Source organism: Trichechus manatus, unplaced genomic scaffold (assembly GCF_000243295.1).
Source record: "Trichechus manatus latirostris isolate Lorelei unplaced genomic scaffold, TriManLat1.0 scaffold00070, whole genome shotgun sequence".
In the NCBI taxonomy this organism is placed as follows: domain Eukaryota; kingdom Metazoa; phylum Chordata; class Mammalia; order Sirenia; family Trichechidae; genus Trichechus; species Trichechus manatus.
In genome coordinates, this window is record NW_004444006.1 from 6760399 (window position 1) to 6780737 (window position 20339).

Sequence of the window (20339 nt, forward strand, 5' to 3'; positions counted from 1 at the left end):
TCGCTTGCTCCAGGGATACCTTCCAAAGGATAGGACAGATTTACCAGGAGGACAGAGGCCTAGTTCAGTGGGTATAGCTGCTGCTAAAAGAGAGGTCCTGGTCCTTCCCTTCAGTGGCTGCTTGGTTTCGATCCAGAGATTTACCTGAATTTGTTGGACAGTGTCTTAGTTTCCTAGTGCTGCCATAATAAAAACACCACAAATGGGTGGCTTTAAAGAATAGAAATGTATTGTCTCATGGTTTTGGAGGCTAGAAGTCCAAATTAGGGCATTCGCCTTAGGAGAGGGTCCCTTCTTGTCAGCAACCCTAGGCATTCCTTGACATTCCTTGGCTTGTAGAGGTTCCCCCTCTGTGTGTGTCTCTCTGTGTCTTATTTTCCTTTATAAGACACCACTCACAAGTGATTAGGTTTAGAATCCACCCCACTCTGGTATGCCCTCATTAATATAACAAAAGAAAAACCCTATTTCCAAACAGGCTCACATTCACAGGTACAGGGGTTAGGACTTCAACATATCTTTCTGGGTGACAGAATTCAATCCATAACAGACTGGGGATGTTCCTGATTTCCGACTTGGCCTTAGATTTGAATATTCTCAAAATAAAAGCTCTTTCAGGCATTTGTAAACCTTAAATTCTACTTAGAAGTCAGACAATGACGGTGGATGCCTCACCCCATCAGAGTTATGGCTCCAGGGCCTCTGTGTTCTAGGCAGATTCTGAGATAGAGCAGTCTGTCTGGTGGGAAGCCTCTCTATTCATTATTTCAATGCTGTTCCCCTCCAGTTCACTATGCAAGGCCTGTGATCATCCTGGGCCCAATGAAGGACCGAGTCAATGATGATCTGATCTCTGAATTCCCACATAAATTTGGATCCTGTGTGCCACGTAAGAGTCCAAGAAGGCTTTGGGAGTGAGGCATTGATGCCTTGGGAAATTGTTGCTTTGCTGTTTTATGGAAAGGGCCTGGGATTAGATTGTAGGGCTGTCCGGGAATAGGGGTATATCTAACACCGTGGAAGAGGTTAGGCAATAATAGATTCCCAAAAAGCTGATGTGGTTGGGAGGACTGAGACATTAGGCTTGGTTGCATGCTCCCTTGGAGAGAAGTTTGAGCGGTGATAGTTGGGTATGATTAGAAAAATGTGAAGCCTCAGCCAAAGTGATGTTGGTGTGACTGGATTAATGGTTTGTTAGGTTCATTTAATTGCATACCAAATTTGGCACCTTTTGCCAGGCTTTGACTAAGGAAACCTCACATTCCCAGTGCAGTTTAAGCTAAAGCAAAGAGCCCTCTTGTGTATGGGACCTGGAGGTTGAAAAAGAAGTAAACAAGACAAACTTCTACCCAACTGCTTTCTTTTACCCACTCATGGCCATGTGACCCAAGTAAGAGAGGAACGAATCAGCTTTTTGGCTTGGGGCACATCACTGTCCTTGGGCCACACAGCATTTCCTTTCTTCTTTCAGATACTACCCGACCTCGGCGTGATAATGAGGTGGATGGACAAGACTATCACTTTGTGGTATCCCGAGAACAAATGGAGAAGGATATTCAGGACAACAAGTTCATTGAGGCAGGCCAATTCAATGATAATCTCTATGGGACCAGCATCCAGTCAGTCCGGGCGGTTGCAGAGAGAGTAAGTAGGAAGAGATTGCTGACTTAAATAAACCTCAGAGGGAAAGTAGAAACGCTCACACTGAAGTCCCACTTGGATCCTCATCTTTTAAACACAGAAGCTACTAAATGGTACTGCTGACAAAAGCCACGCCAACTCTGCATAGTCCCAGCCCCTTGGTGAAGGTGTCTGCCTCCTTCATGCAACTCACCCCAGAACTTTGCCCACCAGGGAATAGGGAACTTTCTGCAAACGTGGCCTTTCTAGCTAGTAGGAGCAAAATATGGGGCCTGGGTACCTCAAGGGTAGGATCTTCTAGGCCACTGGGTGGCCCTGGGCTCCCCCGCTGGTGGATATTTGGAATGGCATTGGATATCTGCTTGGGGTTGGGTGGACAGGAATTGGGTAGGGCTGATACAGTCTCTGCTTTTTCAGGGCAAGCACTGCATCTTAGATGTTTCTGGCAATGCTATCAAGAGGCTGCAGCAAGCACAACTTTACCCCATTGCCATTTTCATCAAGCCCAAGTCCATCGAAGCACTTATGTAAGTGTTTGCTGAGACTTAGAAACTCCCAGCTAGGATGGGTACCTGGAAAGTAAATGGAGAATAAAGTGACTTGTGGGCCGGGGTGGGACTGAACGGAAGCCCTGAGAAAAGTCTGCAACCCACCTTTGGTCACTGGTGCTCCTCCTGTTTTGAGTGCCTGTGCATTTATTCCCAGTTGGGCTTCTGCACCTGGAAGGCTTGAGGAAGGAGTTGAGCCATGGGCCACTGCTGCTCTGAGAGGGCAACTAGGTGGATTTTCAGGGAGCTTTGAACAATCTTTTATGTTAATCAAAACAAAGAATCTAGTCTGGTACTACTTTTCTTCTGTGTCTTTCTCTGGCAGGGAAATGAACCGACGGCAGACATATGAACAAGCAAATAAGATCTATGACAAAGCCATGAAACTGGAGCAGGAGTTTGGAGAATACTTTACAGGTGAGACTCCCCGCTCCCCAGTCTGGGGTACCATGGCAACAGCCAGACATCAAAGAAGTTTAGGTACCTTGCACAGTGTTTCTGGATGCTTCTGAGCTTGTGAATGCAAACCTTTCCAAAGTACTCAAGTTCTCTCCCTCCAGCCATAGCGCTTTAGCCACTTTATAGTATGAACAACCATCAGCAAATGCTGGCTTGTACTGTTAGCTTGTTTATTTTGTCTCCTTGTGCCTACTAGATTGTAGGCTCCTTATATTACTGTGTTTCCCTCCCTCCCAGTCTCCCCCGCCCCCGATCCGATGTTTTGCCTTGCAGGTTTTAGGTGCTGAATAAACGTTTGTCGATGATGATTCTGTGGTGTGGTGTTCAGGTTGTCTGTCAGCATGCGTGGGTGCATGTGTGTGTGGTTTATATTGTCACTTACTTTAGAAGTCCCTAAAAGCTTGAGAAGCCTTCTGTGTAATATGTTCCTTACCTTTTAAAGTACAGTGACATGTATGTGCAGGTTGGTACTGAGTAAATTCTAACTGGTGGTGCTGCTAGGTTAACCGGGGAAAGGATTCGTCAATGTACTCTCAGACTTTGGGTCTTTGGAGCTCACTTTACTGTTAGCATCTGTGTCCTTGTTTCCTGGGCTGAACTCTGACATAGAGCAGATGTGAGGGCCTCAGGGAGCACTGTCCCTTGCCAGAAATTGTGGCTTTCAGCTCTTTCTCCGGACAATTGGGATTTTCCAAGTGTTTCAGCAAGGCTGCTTTAGAGTTATAAGCTGCTAGCCTTGTGGTGGCCAAGAGCAGCATGGTGCTCAGTAAACTTTTTTTTTTCTTTTTAAATAAGCTCAGTTTTCTATTCATTGCTAGTTAGTCTCACTGTCTCTCATAGAGTTGACTTCAAGCCGTAGGCTTGGAGCTCGTAGCCAGGTGTCCTTGCCGCCCTAAACTAACAGACAGCCTACTAGTCAAACCAAACCCACACTTCCATGAGTGTGTTCTTCATGCCTGTGGGGTGAGTTGTAGAATTGTTGGGAAAGGCAGAATTGCCGGGTTTTGGGGGTATGCTGTGGACCACAGTAATAATTTTGTTTTCCTCTTCACTTTAGCCATTGTACAGGGTGACTCACTGGAAGAGATTTATAACAAAATCAAACAAATCATTGAGGACCAGTCTGGGCACTACATTTGGGTCCCATCCCCTGAAAAACTCTGAAGAATCCCCTCCAACCATTCGCTTGTGAACAGAAGAAATCAAGTCCCTCTTCCCTCCTCCCTCTTCATTCCTGTCCCCATGGGGAGAACAAATGACTACTGTTCTTGTCCCCTTTTTTAGATATGTCAAAAAAATTGAGTTTTCTAGTCCTTTTTTTTTTTTAATTTTTGTTTTGTTTGAGTTTATTTTTGGGGGGATGATGCCATCTCACTCATCACGTGACTGTGCCCATTCCTGCATGGACCTTTTCCAAGCGCTAGCACAGGTGCAAGTCCATCAGAATCATTGTTTTCTTAAAAATCAAGCAGAAGCGAAGAGAAGAGAGGAGGACTGATGGAAAGACAGACTCTGGACAGCTTCACGGATTGTGAAATGAGCTATATGCACAACATGATGAGATGCTCCTGGGGCATTTCTATGTATCTGTATTGCTGTCTTGCAGCTCTGAACAGTGCAACATAATGGCAACAGAAAGTATCTTATTTATATATATATATATATATATACATATATATATGTAATTTATATAAAATATATAGAAATTATTATATATATATATATTATACACTCATATAATATATATATATATATATTCACACGCATTTGGACTAGAAAATTTATGGAGACTTCATCAATGGTACTATGTTATTAAAGAATTGTTTTAGTTTTCATATTCCAATCAGATGGCATCTTATATCCCAACTGGTTGGGAAGGGATTGAAAATGGTAGTAAGTGCTGTACTAAGGGCACTTGCATTTGGTCATTCTCTTGCGAGCTAAGATTTTCTCTAGGAGGGGGTCAGCTTGAGGCCTGAGAGGAAGTCGCTTTTGCCTGGGGGCGAGAGGGCTGGAGACTTGACCCTAAAGCAGCTGCTGCCCTTGAGGTGCAGTCAGTCCTGTGTGTGGAAAGAGAGAGAATGGCTAATGATGCTCCATATTAAATTGCCTATTGTTTTATGCCACCTGATGTGTCTGCATGAGAGGTTTCCTTTTTGTTCATTTTTAAGCTGCTGTTAAACCAAAACCATGTTGTGCTACTGTGTCAGCCTTTTCGTTATTCCAAATTTTACTTTTCCTACTTAAGTGAATGCGTAGAATCCGATTTGACAATGTTCTAAAGGCTTATAATGTTCTAAAGGAGCCAGGCCTTGTGATATAGTAGGTGACCCAGGCTTGGCCTTCTAATCAGCAGAAGGGAAAGTGTAGGCTGCTAAAGAGTGAGAGGAGGAGCATTTCAATGCTGTCCCTTCACTCACCTGCCAAGGACATGCAGGCCTCAACTGAGGTTCCTTCATGGGGCCTACTGACAGGGAGAGGGAGTCACTTTCCTTTCAGTTCTGTGCTGGGACAACGGAACAGTACTAGGCTTGGCCAGCCACGCAATTAGTAGTTTGATTTGGGCCTTTTTTTTGCAGCTGCTTCATATGCCCTACCCCAGCCCCCTCACCGACATCTGGTAGCTTACTGTTTCTTCAAGAACAAAGTAGACTTTAATGCTGTAAATTTGAGCTGTAGAGCTAAGATTCACCTGCTGGTGAGATGTGAAACCTTGTTGCTTTTTCCTAGCGTCTGATGGCAGTGATTGTGGTCAGGGGAGTTTTTCTCTGACCACAGCAGGTGTGGTTCAGGCCCTACCCCACCTCACTACGCTCCTTTGAAGCCAATGTGCCTCCCTCCCCTCCATGCTGGAGGGATGACACAGGGGAGAAGAAAATAGAAACGCTTGGCCCTAGGGTTGAGTCACTGTTTCCTAGCCCACTGTGTTATGATCAGTGCAAACAACTCAGTGTGAAAGACACCTAAGCACTACCAGCCAAATTTGAGAAATATATTAACAGTTATCCTACCAGCATATTGAGGCTAACTCTAAAGTTTGGGGCCCAGAAGAGGGTAGAGAAAGGGCAGCAGCTTTACCTGGGCAGTACACTGGGTTGAAGGCAAAGAGGAATAAAGTGATGGCTGATGATGACTCTGGTGAGGAGAGGGTAAGCAAGGAGTATTGATTTCTGTGATGTTAACTGAGTGATATATTCTGAGTGATGCTCAACCCTCTCCCCCTCCCAGGGAAGAAAAGCAAAGATTAAAAGTAAGCATGACACTAGTTGGTTTACCAGTGTTCCTTCCGAGGAGACATATATTTTTTAATAAACGATAGTTGCAATGAACTGTGGCTCAGAGACCTTCTTGAAGTAGTTGAGAAGGGAGGGTGGGTGCACAGCAATGGGAAAAAAGTCCCAAGCCTTTGGGACCAAAAGGCTCTCTACTTAGTGATGGCCAGTTGACCAAGTCAGGAGTTCTGGATGGTTACAGACATCTGTGACATTAATAAATCCCTTGTGACAGCTATATACTTAGGTCTACCACCACAGCCCCCCAAATGCTGCCTAAAATAGCACAGACTGGGTAGGTCCACAGCCTTGATGGTGAGATGCTGACATTTTTCCAAAAGGTACACAAGATGGGATATGCCTACTGCAGCAAAGATGTGTGTTTTAAAAAAAAAAGCACGGGCCCAGTTAACAGCAGAGAAGTGAGTAATGAAATCGGTAAGAGAAAACTGGCCTACCATCTACCTGTGCTCCCCGAAATCATTGAGAGCTCAGGAAAAACTGAGGGTGGCATAGGCCCAGAGTGGACCCCAGCTGGTAGAGCAGGGCAGCGGTCATCCGTGCAGGCCCCTGAAGAGAGGATGAGTGCTTAGAGAAGGTATTTATGACATGGCCAATGTCACTGCAACTTGTGTTGAGAAACCTGAGGAAGTATTGCCATAATTAAGGTCAAGAATGATAACTGAATGAATGTGCATCCCTAATGTGTGGTGTGAACCACAGTAGGGATGATAATCACTTACATGTTTGTTGTGCTTTACAGTTTGCAGAGTGCTTTCTTTCCACTGATAGAAGGCAGCCCAACAAAAGGGAGTCTTCAGAGAGCTCAGTGAGGGTTTAAGGAAATGCAGCTCTTAAGTGGACAGGGATCTAAGAATTGGCCTATCATCACACTGTGCTGAAACTTTCGGTCTCACCAGCTGATGTCCCTCCTAGAGGAGGTACAGCTGAAGAAAATAAGGCCCCAGCAAGAGAAGATACTGAGCAGCTTGGAAACATCCAAGATGGATTTACCCTTATGCTCACTAAGCATGCTGTGACCTGATGGACAGAGCCCTGTCCCTGCAAGGAATGAAGTCTGGGCTCTCTTCCCAGTTCTGCTGCTGACAGCACAGCTAATCACGTCTCAATTTCTTCATCTCTAACAGAAAGAAGTGTATTATTAAACCTTAAAAAATTCATAGGATGATACTCATGATGAAATAAAATACTTGTTCAAACACAAGTAACCAATTTTATCTTAAGTGGAAAGTGCTTCTAGAAATTAGTTAATGAAAGTAAAGTCTTTACCCAGTGTTGAAGGCCTTAAGGATGAAGCTAATAACGGATGTGAAGAAAATGAGGTTGAGGTTGAAGTTGAGGTGCAGGATAGGGAGGAGACTAGAGGGAAAGTATCCTGAGCAGACCAAGGCCAAACAGAAAACGATGGGACTGAAAAGGGCCACCAGGCTTGAGCAGAAAGGTCCAGTACTAAAAAGGACAATGTAGCCCTTCCCATGGGAATAATACCTGCCTGGTACCAAACACTGGAAGCCCAAGGTATCAGAAAACCTCATAGAGATGATATGGGCTGTTCAGAGAGCTGCTGGTTTTCTCAAGGTAATCCAATAAATTAGTGCTGAAGTTAAAAAACAAATCCTAGATGCCTGATAAACTCAATTTGGGCCTTGGAAGTATTCATTCAGTGTCAGTATCCCCAGGTTTTGTCCTTCATTCCTGTTCCCATCTAGGATTTCCCATTAGGATTCCACAAATCCTTTTATCTATTCAGTCAGTTTCTTGGCAACTCAGGACACTTTATTATCATTGCAAATAACTTTCTGAAGTCAAATTCCAATTTCCTCAAAAGCCTCTCTCTTCCCCCATCACTTCCAAGAAATAGCAGAACTGGATCACACACATCTCAGTTCCTTCCCAGTGGACAGGGTGTTGATACATTGTGCTTTGCCAGAGAGTTGCTTTAGAACAGCTACTTTGACAGTGAAGCCCCAACCTGATTTTATCTGCAAAGCCATTCCCTTTGTGCTCATTATTATGCCCATTGGTGTTTTCTTCCATGTTAGACTGAAAAAACTACCTGCATGTCCCATCCTTCGCCTACCACGTAACCAGAGGTTTCTAGCAAACTTACAAAAACTAGAAAGTGGGTGGTTTGAGAAATAGGATTCAGACCTGCATTCTCCCAGTTAAGAGCATGTACAAGAGGATGTTATCCTAACTGGCTTTCCTGACTCCCTACAATCAGTCCTCCACAGAGCTGACAGTTGGCTATCTAAAGTGCTGTACCCATTCCATGATGGCCTACTACCCAGAGGAAAAAGTCCAAGCTCCCTAGCATGACCCTTCCATCATCAGGCCTTGGCCTCTCCTGGCTCATCTTTTGCTGTGTCCCCCGTTGAGTTCCTTGAATGCACCACAACCTTCTGTGTCTTTGCTCATGCTCCTTTTTCTGCTTATAAATGCCCTCGCTGTCACCCCGTCTTGCTTACCTGGAAGACTCCTCTTCATATTTAAATACTCAATTCAAGAATTTCCCTCTTTCTAGCTGTGTTTCCCGAACCACCACCTCCTCCTCCTCCCCTACCCTACAGGTAGAATAGACTGTTCCTTTCTTTCGTGCTCTATTGTACCCTGTAGGAACTTTTGGCACATAATACCATTCATTTGCTGGGCATTGTACTAAGTGCTCAGTGCTTATTAATTCATTTCCAAAAACACCCCTGTGAGGTAGGTGCTTTTATTATCGCCATTCTCCAGATGAGGAAATCGAGGGTTACGGAGGTCACACAGCTAATAAGTGGTAGAGCTAGAAGCCCAACACAGGCTGTCTAACTGCAGTAGTTGTGAACTTTAAGCACTGCATAACCATGCTGCCTCTCGCTTTGCCACACTGCACTTAAAACATTTTATTGCCTTCATCTCTTTACATCTATGTCCTCCTCCTCTAGACCCCTCCTTGAGAGGGGAGACTATGTCTTATTCATCTTCATACCCCCAGCATTTAACGCAATTATCTGTCATATAAAAGGTGCTCATTAAAAGAGCAGAGGTGCACTAGTCTGGCTCAACTTTGGAGGGAGACTATTTGACTAGGCCCAAACCTATGGTGAATATGAACTTCGTTTGTTTTATGGAAAGAGCTTCGTTTCCGGAATCCCTTCAACTTCCTCTGGGATCTTGCTGCATTGATTATGACTTCTTTTTTTTTCATCTTCAACCACTCCCTCTCCTTTAGCTCCTTCCCATTCTTTTGGCTCTTCTGTCTTCTCACCAAGAACTGAACCGTCTACCTGCTCTGCTTCCACTTAGTGCTTCTACTTACTGACCATCCATTTATTCATTCACCAGAAGTTTATTGAGTGCCTGTTACATATTAGGCACTCTACTAGGTGGACCTTACAGTCCAGTTCTTTCTCCTTTGTAATCTCACATTTGTCACCCCTCCCCCGCCCCAAGCTACTGAAAGCTCTCTCAAAGGGCAACCATTATTTCCTAAGCATGAAATTCAGTGACTTTTCTCAGCCACAACCTCATAGAAAGATGATAGTGACATGGTCCATGCTTTCACCACTGACTTAATCTCACAACCCATCCCTGCCCACTTCACGCGGTGCTACACCAGCCTGCAGCTCTGACCGTTCCGGCTTTTCCTTGACTCCTTCACTCACTCTTCTCCCACCTCTTAAGTGCCACCATTTGCTTAGTCACCTAGGCTCAAAACCTGATTTCTCTTTTTTCATCACATCCAATCTCTTACCAAAACTTGTTGATTCTTCACAATGTCTTTTGAATTTAGTTCTTTCTTTTTGTTGCCATTTCATTGTCCCCATCCTCATAATAACAAGAGCCAGTGCTTAGCAATTACTGATAAGCATTGTGCTTGTTGCTGGAAAGACAATGACAAAACAAATACAGTCCCTCCTCTAAAGGAGCTTATAGCTGAGAGGAAGGGGGTCAACAAACAATAAATGACTATATAATTACATATTATGGTAAATGCTATGAAAGAAAGAAAGAGGATGCAGGGATAGAGGATCATATAATGGGGGAACCTGCTTAGGGTGGTCAGGGAAAGCTTCTCTGAGGATTACAGGTCTTAACAGGTGAGAACTTTTGACATAGTAACAGGGAACATTGATTTCAAGCTCATTATGTGCCAGGCATTTTAGTAAGTGCTTCCAAAAAAAAAACCAAACCCATTGCCATCGATTGACGCTACAGGACAGAGTAGAACTGCCCCATAGGGTTTCCAAGGAGCAGCTGGTGAATTCGAACCGCTGACCTTTTGGTTAGTACCCACCAGGGCTTAGTGTTTAGTGCATATTAATTCACTTACTGCCCAAAACATCCCTATGAAGAAGGTGCTTTTGTAAGATCAGTAGCATCAGCCAGGTGGGGAAGGGGGCGGGGAGGGAATTATTTAAGACCCTCCACTGTCCCCAATCTGCTTTTCCAGCTTTATCTCCTGACAGTTCTCTGCAAACTAATCTAGACTACTTGCCCTTTTACCTTTGTGCAAGTCCTCTGTAGGGAATCTTCCCAGCCTCCACCTCTACCTAATGAAACCATTCAAGCTCCAGCTCAGATGACATCTTCTATGATAACTTCACTGATGACTACAGAAGAGCTTCTCCCTTCCCTCCTTTTGCACCCCTCTAGCACTTTATACTGAACTTACTCTGTTCTTCCTTGTATGATAGGTATTCGTCCATAATATACAGTTTTCCAACTAGACCAAAAGCTTCTAGAAGTCTGGGATTGCATCTAGTGTATCTTTGCATCCCTCACTCATATTTTAGATGAAGACAGTGAGGGATACACTGGATGAATACATCATTCCTTGCACATGACAGACATTCAGTAAATGACTGTTGAGTGAACTTCCCTTTTCTGGGCCTCACTGTCTTCATCTAAAATATGAGGAAGTTGGACAGATGGTCTCTAGGAACTTTTCCAGCTCTAGCACTTGTTTTTGATGAAAAAACAATGAAATTATAGAGGACAGGTACTATGCTGGATCCTTTACAAACAGACATAGCTTATACTTTTTGTGAAATTATGGTTAAAAAAAACCAAACATGATGCAGACAGACATAAAAGACTTAAAGAGAACTCTCAAAGAACATGGCATATGAGCACACAATCACATATACAGACAGAGGATAGGTGCCTTCTGTGAGTGAGCAGAAGAACCACAGGAGATGCACAGACTAGGACCAGGGGAAGGGCAGAAGGGTAAGATTCCACGACAGCTTGAAAAAACAGAAAATGTGATAGAAGAGGACGCTGATTCTGATTACTTACAATCAGACAAAGAAGTGGTGCTAGGAAAATAAGGGAATGGAGGTGCCAGAAGGGCCACTAGATGCCCTTATAATGAGAATTTAGGTGCCCTACAGTGGCAAATAGTAGTTTATGGTGGTAGTTCATGATAAGAGCTATTTGAGATGAGTGTGAGAGTGGTGTAAAGGATAGGCACGAAGAAGAGTCGTCACATTTGAAAACTCTACCAAGTGGTATAGACGCTGTTCCAGTGATCTGCAGGGAATGATGTATTGGGTTTGTCAATTGCTAGCTTTATGTTTCTCACATTAAATGCAGGCTGGCCCTTCTTCTTGCGGAAGTAAAAAGGTTTTGAAACCACCTCTCTATTCTGGCTTATCAGAGAGGTCGAGGTGTTCTTAAGCAGGATGACACAAAAAGGCAAAAAAGGAAAAAAAGTCAAGAGGTAAAGGTAAAAAGGTCCTAAAAAAGTAAGGGGTGGGGAACCCTGCTGTTAAGTAGAGGAATGTCAAAGAAAGAGACAACAGGAGTGTTCTGTGGGGTCTACTAGAGTTTCACCCTAAAAAAGCTGTTGCTGTCGAGTCGATTCCAACTCATAGTGACCCTACAGGACAGAGCAGAACTGCTCCGTAGGGTTTTCAAGGAGCAGCTGGTGTATTCAAACTGCCAGCCTTTCGGTTAGCAGCCAAGCACTTAACCATTGCGTCCCCAGGGCTCGGAGTTCACCCTACTGTGGGTGAAATGGGCCATTCAAGAGAAGAAATAATAAGAAACAATAAAGAGACATTAAGAGGGATAAATAGGAGTCAAGAATATGATGAGATGCAAAACAAAAAACAGAAGGTATAAAACCTGCATCACTGCAACTGCCCTATAATAGGTAGAAAGTCTTTTCAGGAGATGATAATACAGATCTTCTGGAGAATGAAAAAATGAAAACGAAGATTTAGTGGGTGCAGGGAAACATGTAACCTGCCAGAGAACAAGAGGTGAATAATAGCAAACATTAAAAACTACTTACCATGCAGCAGATATCACTTTTAAGAGATTTACATGTATTTATTCATTTGCTCTTTATGACAGCTCTATGACTATTGTTATGGACATTTTATAGATGAGGAAACTGAAGAATAGAGAGGTTAAGTAACTTGCCTGAGGTCATACAGCTAATAAGTGGGAGAGTAAGGATTTGAACCAAGGCAATGTGGTTCCAGGGTGTATGCCATTATGCTATGGTGCCTCTTCTAGTTCTTCAGGAGTAGTTTACACTCTGTTACCACTTTCCATCTCTGTATTTCTTTGCAGTCTGGCTTTTGCCCTCACCCCTCGACTGGAATTGTGCTCTCAAAAGCCAGTATAACTTCTAAGTCACCAGATTGTGTAGCTTCACAGACCTCATACTCCGCAAACTTTCTGCCATATTTGACACTGTTAAATATTCATTCCTTCTTGAAACTTTCCTCTTGGCTTCTGTGACACAAGAGATGATACCTGGTTCGCCTACATACATCTCTCAAAGTTCTCCTCTGCCTCTTGCCGCTCATTTTCTCTTCTTTTGCCTTAAATGTTTGTTAGAAGTTGTTCTTGGCCCTCTTCTCTCTCTACATTCAAAATTCATTCGAGAGTCTATGGCTTCAACACTCATAAAACTCTAAAATCATTCTGCCTACCCAGACTTGAAAACTTCGCAGCATCTCTAATTATGCCTCTATCATAGTCCTCATCTTCACCTCCACTATTTTCACTGCTATTACCCCAATTTAATTTTTCATTATTTTCATTCATTCATTCAACAAACACATAAGTCTATGTGTCAGGCCCTGTGGGTACAATAGTGAGCAAAACAGGTATAGTCTCTGCCTTTATAGAGCTTAATGTCTAGGAGGTAGTCAGACATTAAACAAATAAGCCCACAAATAAATATATATTTATAAACTGATAAATGATGTTAATAAAAAGTATACCAAAATCAAACCAAACCCGTTGCTGTCAAGTTGATTCCGATGCATAGCGAACCTATAAGACAGAGTAGAACTGCCCCATAGGGTTTCCAAGGCTGTAAATCCTTACAGAAGCAGACTGCCATATCTTTCTCCCGTGGAACAGCTGGTGGGTTCGAACTGCCGACCTTTTGGTTAGCAGCTGAGCGCTTTAACCACTGCATCACCACAATTCCTTACTAAAAAGTATAGGGCTTTATAGAAGGGTGAAATAGGGAACACTAGGACGACCTTCTCCAATCTAATTTGCCCACTGTTGCCACATTAATATTCTTCAAGTTAATTTCTGATTCTGTGACTCCCCAGTTCAAATTCCTTCAAAGTCCAAACTCCTTAGCCAGGTAGTCAAGATCCTCCATAATCTGGTTTCAACCTACGTTTTAACCCTTTCCACACTACTTCCTTTCAAGCACTCTATGCTGCAGATAAACTGAACCATTCACTGTTCCTTATGCAAAAACACTACATGCCATGCTGTTTCTTCTGCCCGGAATGTCCTTCTTTATGTACAAATTCTATATCTTTAAAGCCCAGCTCAACCTTCTCCAAAAAGCATTCCTAGATCTTCTCCTTTGGAATCTCACAGAACTTTCACCCCACTTTCTTTTATAGGACTTATGTTCTATCTTTAATTGAGTAGTTGCTCTTATACAATAAATGTAAGCCTAACCTCCCCCGTTATTAGACTATAAGGTCATTGAAGGCAGGATTTTGGTCTAAATCACAATCATTCATTGGCTGTATGGACAGATGAGTGAATGAATGAATGAATAATAGTTGGTGGTTTCCTGATTGAGGATATGGCTGTAAGTATGCAGACATAACACGACTATTTTCTTTAATCACGTACTTTCATTGCAATTTAACAGAGAGCTGTGAGAAAGCTATTAAATCAAACAAATGCTGTCCGTTTCCAGCTTCCTCCACCTCTTATTCTAACAAGGGGGATGATTGGTCTCACCAAAGGAGTCCTGTAAAACATCTCCAAGGACTATGAAGAAAATTCAAGAACTTAGGGGACCAAGTGGTGTTTTCTTCTCTTCTTACAAAAGAAAACTGGTACTTTGAGTTAGAAAAGAACATACAGAAAATTAAATAGCTGCCTATAGAGATGGAATTTTAGAATAGGATGTTTTGTCTGGACCATGGTTTAAAATACTGGCTTGCTGGGCTCTTGGCTAGGGGCATCGTTCTCTGTGATAACTTGGAAAAATGTGCTTTCCCAGAGACTTGCTGATCTGATAAAGAGAACTTTAAATTGAAAATGGAGGGTAAAGGAGAAAAATGCCCTGGTAATATTATAAAATCAATTACTATGGACAATATCTGATATCACAGCAAGAACAGCACTGGAGGAGGTACCCACTAAGTCACAGGATAACATAACAGGCAAAAGAGTCATAAATATAACATGGCTTAAGCTATTTCTGTATCAATGCACAGCACATGCATTAGGTTGGACCATTTGAAATTGACAACATTTGACTGCTCTTTACCTACAAAAATAGCAACTTCATATGGTTCAAGCTAATGTTATGAAGTGAACTTGAATTTTTTTTATTGTGTGGTAAGTATATAGGTAACAGAACATTTTTCATTTCTACAATCTTCACATGACAGTTCAGTGACATTAGTGTTGTTCATCATGTTCAACCATCACTATACACCATTCCCAAATTTTTCCAACACCCTTAACAGAAGCTCAGTGTCCCCTTAGCGTTGTCTTCCTTTTCCCATCCGCCCCCCCCCCACCCCAGCTACCCCTGGTAACCACTAATAAAATTTTGGTGTCTATACACTTGCCTATTCTCGATATTTCATATAATTGGGGTTATACAATATTTATCCTTCTGGGACTGATTTAACTTGCTCAGTATAATGTTTTCAAGGGTGAACTTGACATTTTAACACAAGGTAATAAACACAAGCTCAGAGGTATCATTAAGACTTGGAGGAATGAAACTTACAACTAGAATTTAGCATCAGAAAGGAACATATTATAACAAAGAAAGGTGTCCTTTGGAATGGGAAGTGACATTGTGCTAAATGCATAGAAGTCCACAAATATGAGAACAGAAGCCCTCTGAAGAGTTCTGGTGAAGTTAAAAGGAGAAAGGAACAGGAATAATATAGTGTAAGTACATCACATACCACCCTACAAAATGGAGGAAATATTCCTGATATAGGTCACAAAAAAGACACAAGGCAAGATACAGCAGCAGTGAGGAACTTTGTCCACAGTTGTTATAAGTTTCAATCACCTAAAGGCAGAACATCTAGAAATTCTTTCCTTGCTGACAGTATTACCCCTCAGAAAGTTAAAAAAAAAAAACAACAACAAGAGGGACTGCTATTTTGACCAACAATGGAGAAACTGATGGGTGAAGTGGAAACTGGAACAGCAAACATATTATCTCAGCGTCTGTGATAGCATAAGGCTAGACATAGTAAGGCATTTTACCCTAAAATTTAAACAGGCTGACTTCAAAAAAGTTCAGAGAAAAGAAAGATACCATGAGGGCAAATGAGCACAGGTCCAATAGATCTGGCTTTATGGCTATGCCATTTACTACCTCTGTGACCTCGGTTAAGTCACTTCAACTCTCTTCCCATGGGAAGGACAAAGAAGAAAGGGTGGAAAGAAAAAAAAATGTGGAAAGAAGGGCATCTGATCAAGCATGAATATAAAATATTAACATGGAACTGACCTAAAATGAGCTAATTCTACGAGTAAGAAAAAGAGGCCGTTTTCAGTTTTGCTTGCATCAGGAAGAAAATAAGGAGGCCTTAAATTCTACACGTTAGGGCATATAGTATGCATTGTTTTAGTTAAAATTAGTTTTTTAAATTATAAAAGTAATATAAGCACATGTAAAAAAATTGAAATAGTACAGAAGGATATAACAAGAAAAACTGTTGTAGTGCTTACCAGGCAACAAAGATGAAGAGGACCTCTTTAATTCTTAATTTGTTTTGGTCTTCTCGGTCAAAGAAAAAGATCATTAGATTGGAAAGGGTAAAATAGACATTGGTAAGAGGGAACTGGATATCATGATAAGAAAAGTGTAAAAAAGCACCAAGTTGCTTTAAATGACTTTAAGTCTCTTGGCCTACACAAATTATATTTCAGGATGTCAAGAAAACCTACAGATGAGTTCAGTAAACTACTGTTTGTAACCTTATCATGGAGAATAAGAGAGATGTTGGAAACCTAGAGAAGAATATATGCTCTTTTTTTAAAAAAAAGGGAAGAAAGATTTCACAAGCTTTAGACAGGTAGATTTCATTTTAATTATCAGGCAAGTTTCTAGAATAAATTACTGAAAGGGATGGTTTGATGAGAGTAGTGAGAAGGGAACTAGTGATCACAAAGAATTTATAAAAACCTCAGACTATCTCAAGACAGACTAAGCTCATTTTCTTTTTTCAAATGAGCTTAATAAATGTAAACGGGTAATGCTTAGTAACTGGGTAAAGCAGACGAATGTTAGACATAGTGTATCTGGATTCCAGCAAAGCATTTGACAAAGTCATTCATGATATCCTTGTGAGAAAGTTAGAAAATGTAGATAGTACAATTATTGAATGGGTAAGAGATCATCCCAAAGTCTGCTAATTAATGGATCCAAGTTTAATTTTTTAATTTACTTGTTTATTATCTGTCACCCCCACTAGGATGTAAGCTCCTTGAAGGAGAGACTTTGTCTGTCTTGTTCACTACTTTCCCCCCAGTGCCCATAATAGTGCCTGATACATAGCAGAAGTGTTCAGAAAATATTTGCTGCATGAATAAATGGACCTAGAGGATGGACAGAAAAGCATGTCACCAAGCTGTATTTCAGACCTCTCCTATTTAGTATATTTTATCATTTATTTGGATAAAGACATTAGATGGCATGATGACCAAATATGCAGAAAATATGAGCCTGAGAAGGAATAACTAACATAATAAAGAATAAACTCTGTATCCAAATCCAAAAAGATTAGCTGTCTGGAGGGGTCTAAGAAAAAAAAATTAACTGGCAAGAGCAATTTAATAGTGATAAATGCACTTAGATTAAAGAAAAAACTGGAGGTACAAGCTGAGACATTATTTAATATGTGGAAAAAAGACTTAGAAGTTTTCATTCATTCTTACAACAAATATTTATTGAAAATGCAGGCACTGTGCTAACCACTGGGGATATACAATAGTGAGGAAAACATAGTGTCTGCCCTCTTGGAGCTTAAAGGCTATTGGGGGAGATAGACATTAATCAAATTATTGCACAAATAAATATATATTTACAAACTGAGAATAGAACTGAGCATATAACAAGAGAATCTGATCTATTCAGGGGTGGTTTCTCTGAGGAACTGACATTTGAGCTGAGTTCTCAAAGATAAGTTGGAATAAACTAAGGTGCAGGGGAGAGTACCAAGTCCAGTGAGTCAACAATATGAAGTGCCTGCTTAAACACTACTGTGGCCCCTTTCACTTTCCCTTGGTAGGAACTGGGGCTAGGGCCAGGGCTGAGGTGGGGGCTCAGCTAGGAACTCAGCTTGAGGTTCAGCAGACGATCTGGCCGGAGTGTTCGCCGGGGCTTGGGCTAAAAGGGGTAGCCAGCATGGTCAGGAAGGTGGGGTTAGGAGACAGCCACATGGCTGGGAGATTGATTTCATACAAAGAGATTAAACAAATAAGTGAATATATGAGGTTAATTGGAGCCACGTTTCTGAATGTCAGAAGAGAGTTACAAATATGGAAAGGAGGAAGGCAAGAATAAATATTCTGGTGTTGGACTGATGATTGAGGTATTTGTGTGAACTCATGGTTTTATATAGATTGATAGATATAGATACACACATATATTTATATATAAATGTATTGATAGAGGCATATATAAATTTATACACACATATATGAATATTTGTGTGTGTGTATATACACAATTTATTTCCTAGCTTTTTTTTATTTCCACTGAGAGGACCTAGAAAGTATGGCACACCAGTAACAATGAGCACACCTACACCTAGATCTTGGGCACTAACTCCCATTCTCCATTAAAAAGAACCAGAGCTCCTTGGAGAAATATCTGACTCCAGGGTTGGGGCAAGGAAAGAACAAGATGAACCTTGAACATCTTATTGTGCCAGAAAATATGGAAGTGTTCAAAGAATGATGGAGACATGTTAAAAAACATAGGAACCAGCTTTAAGCATCAAAATGAATAATGATAGTAAGTGGATTAAAACCCATTGAATAAAATAGGAATCCATTAGTCTGTACTAAAAACATTTTTAAAAACATGAATAAATAAGTAAGTAGGGGAGAAGGAAAAGCTCTACCTTACCAATGCCAACTAATAAATGAAGAAAGGAATGATAGAAATTGAAACATCACCATTTAGCAACCATCAGAGTAAAAACTGATTCAGATAAGAATCAATGGATGCCAAAACTAGTGGATGAAAGTTTAATAAGGAACAGGATATTTACTTAGTCTCAAAGTATCTTCCACAAAGTACTTCATAATTATTAATTACTAAGTACAAACTATTTATCAATTAGACTTACAGTAGAGAAACCTGGTAGAAACCATCTTAATTAAGTTGATATCAGCAGCAACAGGACAAATCTGGTATGATGCACTGAGAACACATCACTTCTGTGCTATTCTGCCAAAAATGTATAATCTGAATCTAATCATTAGGAAACATCAGACAAACTGGAATTGAGGTTCATGCTACAAAGTAATTAGCCTTTACTCTTCAAAAAATGTCAAGGTCATGAAAGATAAGAAAAGGCTATAGGAGATAAAGACATGACTACTAAATGCAACTTATGACTCTGAACTTACAAAGGACTTTGTTAGGACAGTAAAATTTGAAATGGGCTCTGTAGTTTAGATGGCAGAACTGTATCAATGTTAATTTCCTAATTTTGATGGCAGTATTGTGGTTATGTAGGAGAGTGCCCTTACTTTTACGAAATACACACTGAGATATTTAGGGATAATGGGGCAAGATGTCTGCCAATTAATCTCAGATGGTTCAGAAAGAAAGGAAAATGTGGTCAAATGTTAACAAATACAGAAGTTGGATAAAGGGTGTACAACGATTCTTTGTGTTTACTTGCAACTTAAGTATACAACTATTTCACACTCAAACGTTAAAAAATCTTAATGCAAATCAACTGAGAGAAAACAGTCAATGTGATCTTATGGTACACCAGTGGCAGTCTAGCCAGAATGAGGATGCTGAACTCTGCATTGGTCAGACCTCACTGGAACATGGGATTTGGCTCTTGGAAGATAAAGTGACTGGATCATATGAGGAACAGCTGAAGGTTCTGAGGATATTTAACCTGAAAAAGAAAAAGCTCTCCAAAGGGCTGTCTAGGACATAGAAAGCAGACTTGTTAATAGAAGACAGATTTATATTCAGTATAAAGAAGGCCTTTCTACCAATTAGAGAGCAACAAGGTGGATTGAGCTGTCTCAGGAGTTCCTTGTCATAGGATATGTTCTAATTGAAACTGGACAACCAATTCTTAAGGATGTCACAGAAAGACTTCATGAATCAGTTAAATGCTGGAACCAATGACCATTAAGGTTCTTCCAGTGAAGATTTTATGATTCTCCGTTATCTTCAGGTATTGGAAATTCAAGCACTTCTGGAATAAGATGCAACCTTTGTGAGTGGCGTCTGGGGTCTTAAAAGCTTGCAAGCAGCCATCTAAGATGCAGCAATTGGTCCCAACCACCTAGAGTAAAGGAGAAAGAAGAACACCGAAGACACAAGGAAAATATTAGCCCGAGAGAGAGAAAGGGCCACATAAGCCAGAGACTGCATCAGCCTGAGACCAGAAGAACTAGATGGTGCCCAGCTACCACCAATGACCATCCTGACAGGGAACACAACAGAGAGTCCCTGATGGAGCAGGAGAAAGGTTGGGTGCAGAACTCAAATTCTAGTAAGAAGTCCAGACTTAATGGTCTGACTGAGACTGGAGGAACCGCGGAAAGCATGGCCCCTGGATTCTCTATCAGCCCAGAACTAAAACAATTTCCAAGGCCAACTCTTCAGCCAGGGATTGGACTGGACTGTGGGACATGAAGCGATACTCGTGAGGAGTGTGCCTCTTAGCTCAAGTAG

At 41.4% G+C, this 20339-nt stretch overlaps 1 protein-coding gene across 3 annotated transcripts in view; it reads left to right on the forward strand.

Moving 5' to 3' along the window:
• DLG3 (discs large MAGUK scaffold protein 3) overlaps positions 1-5982 on the forward strand; it is a 60293-nt gene extending 54311 nt beyond the window's left edge. For 2 of the 3 annotated variants that reach the window (XM_004380111.2, XM_004380113.2), the window contains 5 exons: positions 788-889; positions 1472-1644; positions 2059-2168; positions 2515-2606; positions 3706-5982. In XM_004380111.2, the coding sequence (XP_004380168.1) occupies positions 788-889; positions 1472-1644; positions 2059-2168; positions 2515-2606; positions 3706-3812 (584 nt within the window). In that variant the 3' untranslated portion in view covers positions 3813-5982. The remainder of the gene's footprint in view (positions 1-787; positions 890-1471; positions 1645-2058; positions 2169-2514; positions 2607-3705) is intronic. The other variant, XM_004380112.2, reaches the window with a different exon arrangement.
• The last annotated feature ends 14357 nt before the right edge of the window (positions 5983-20339 follow it).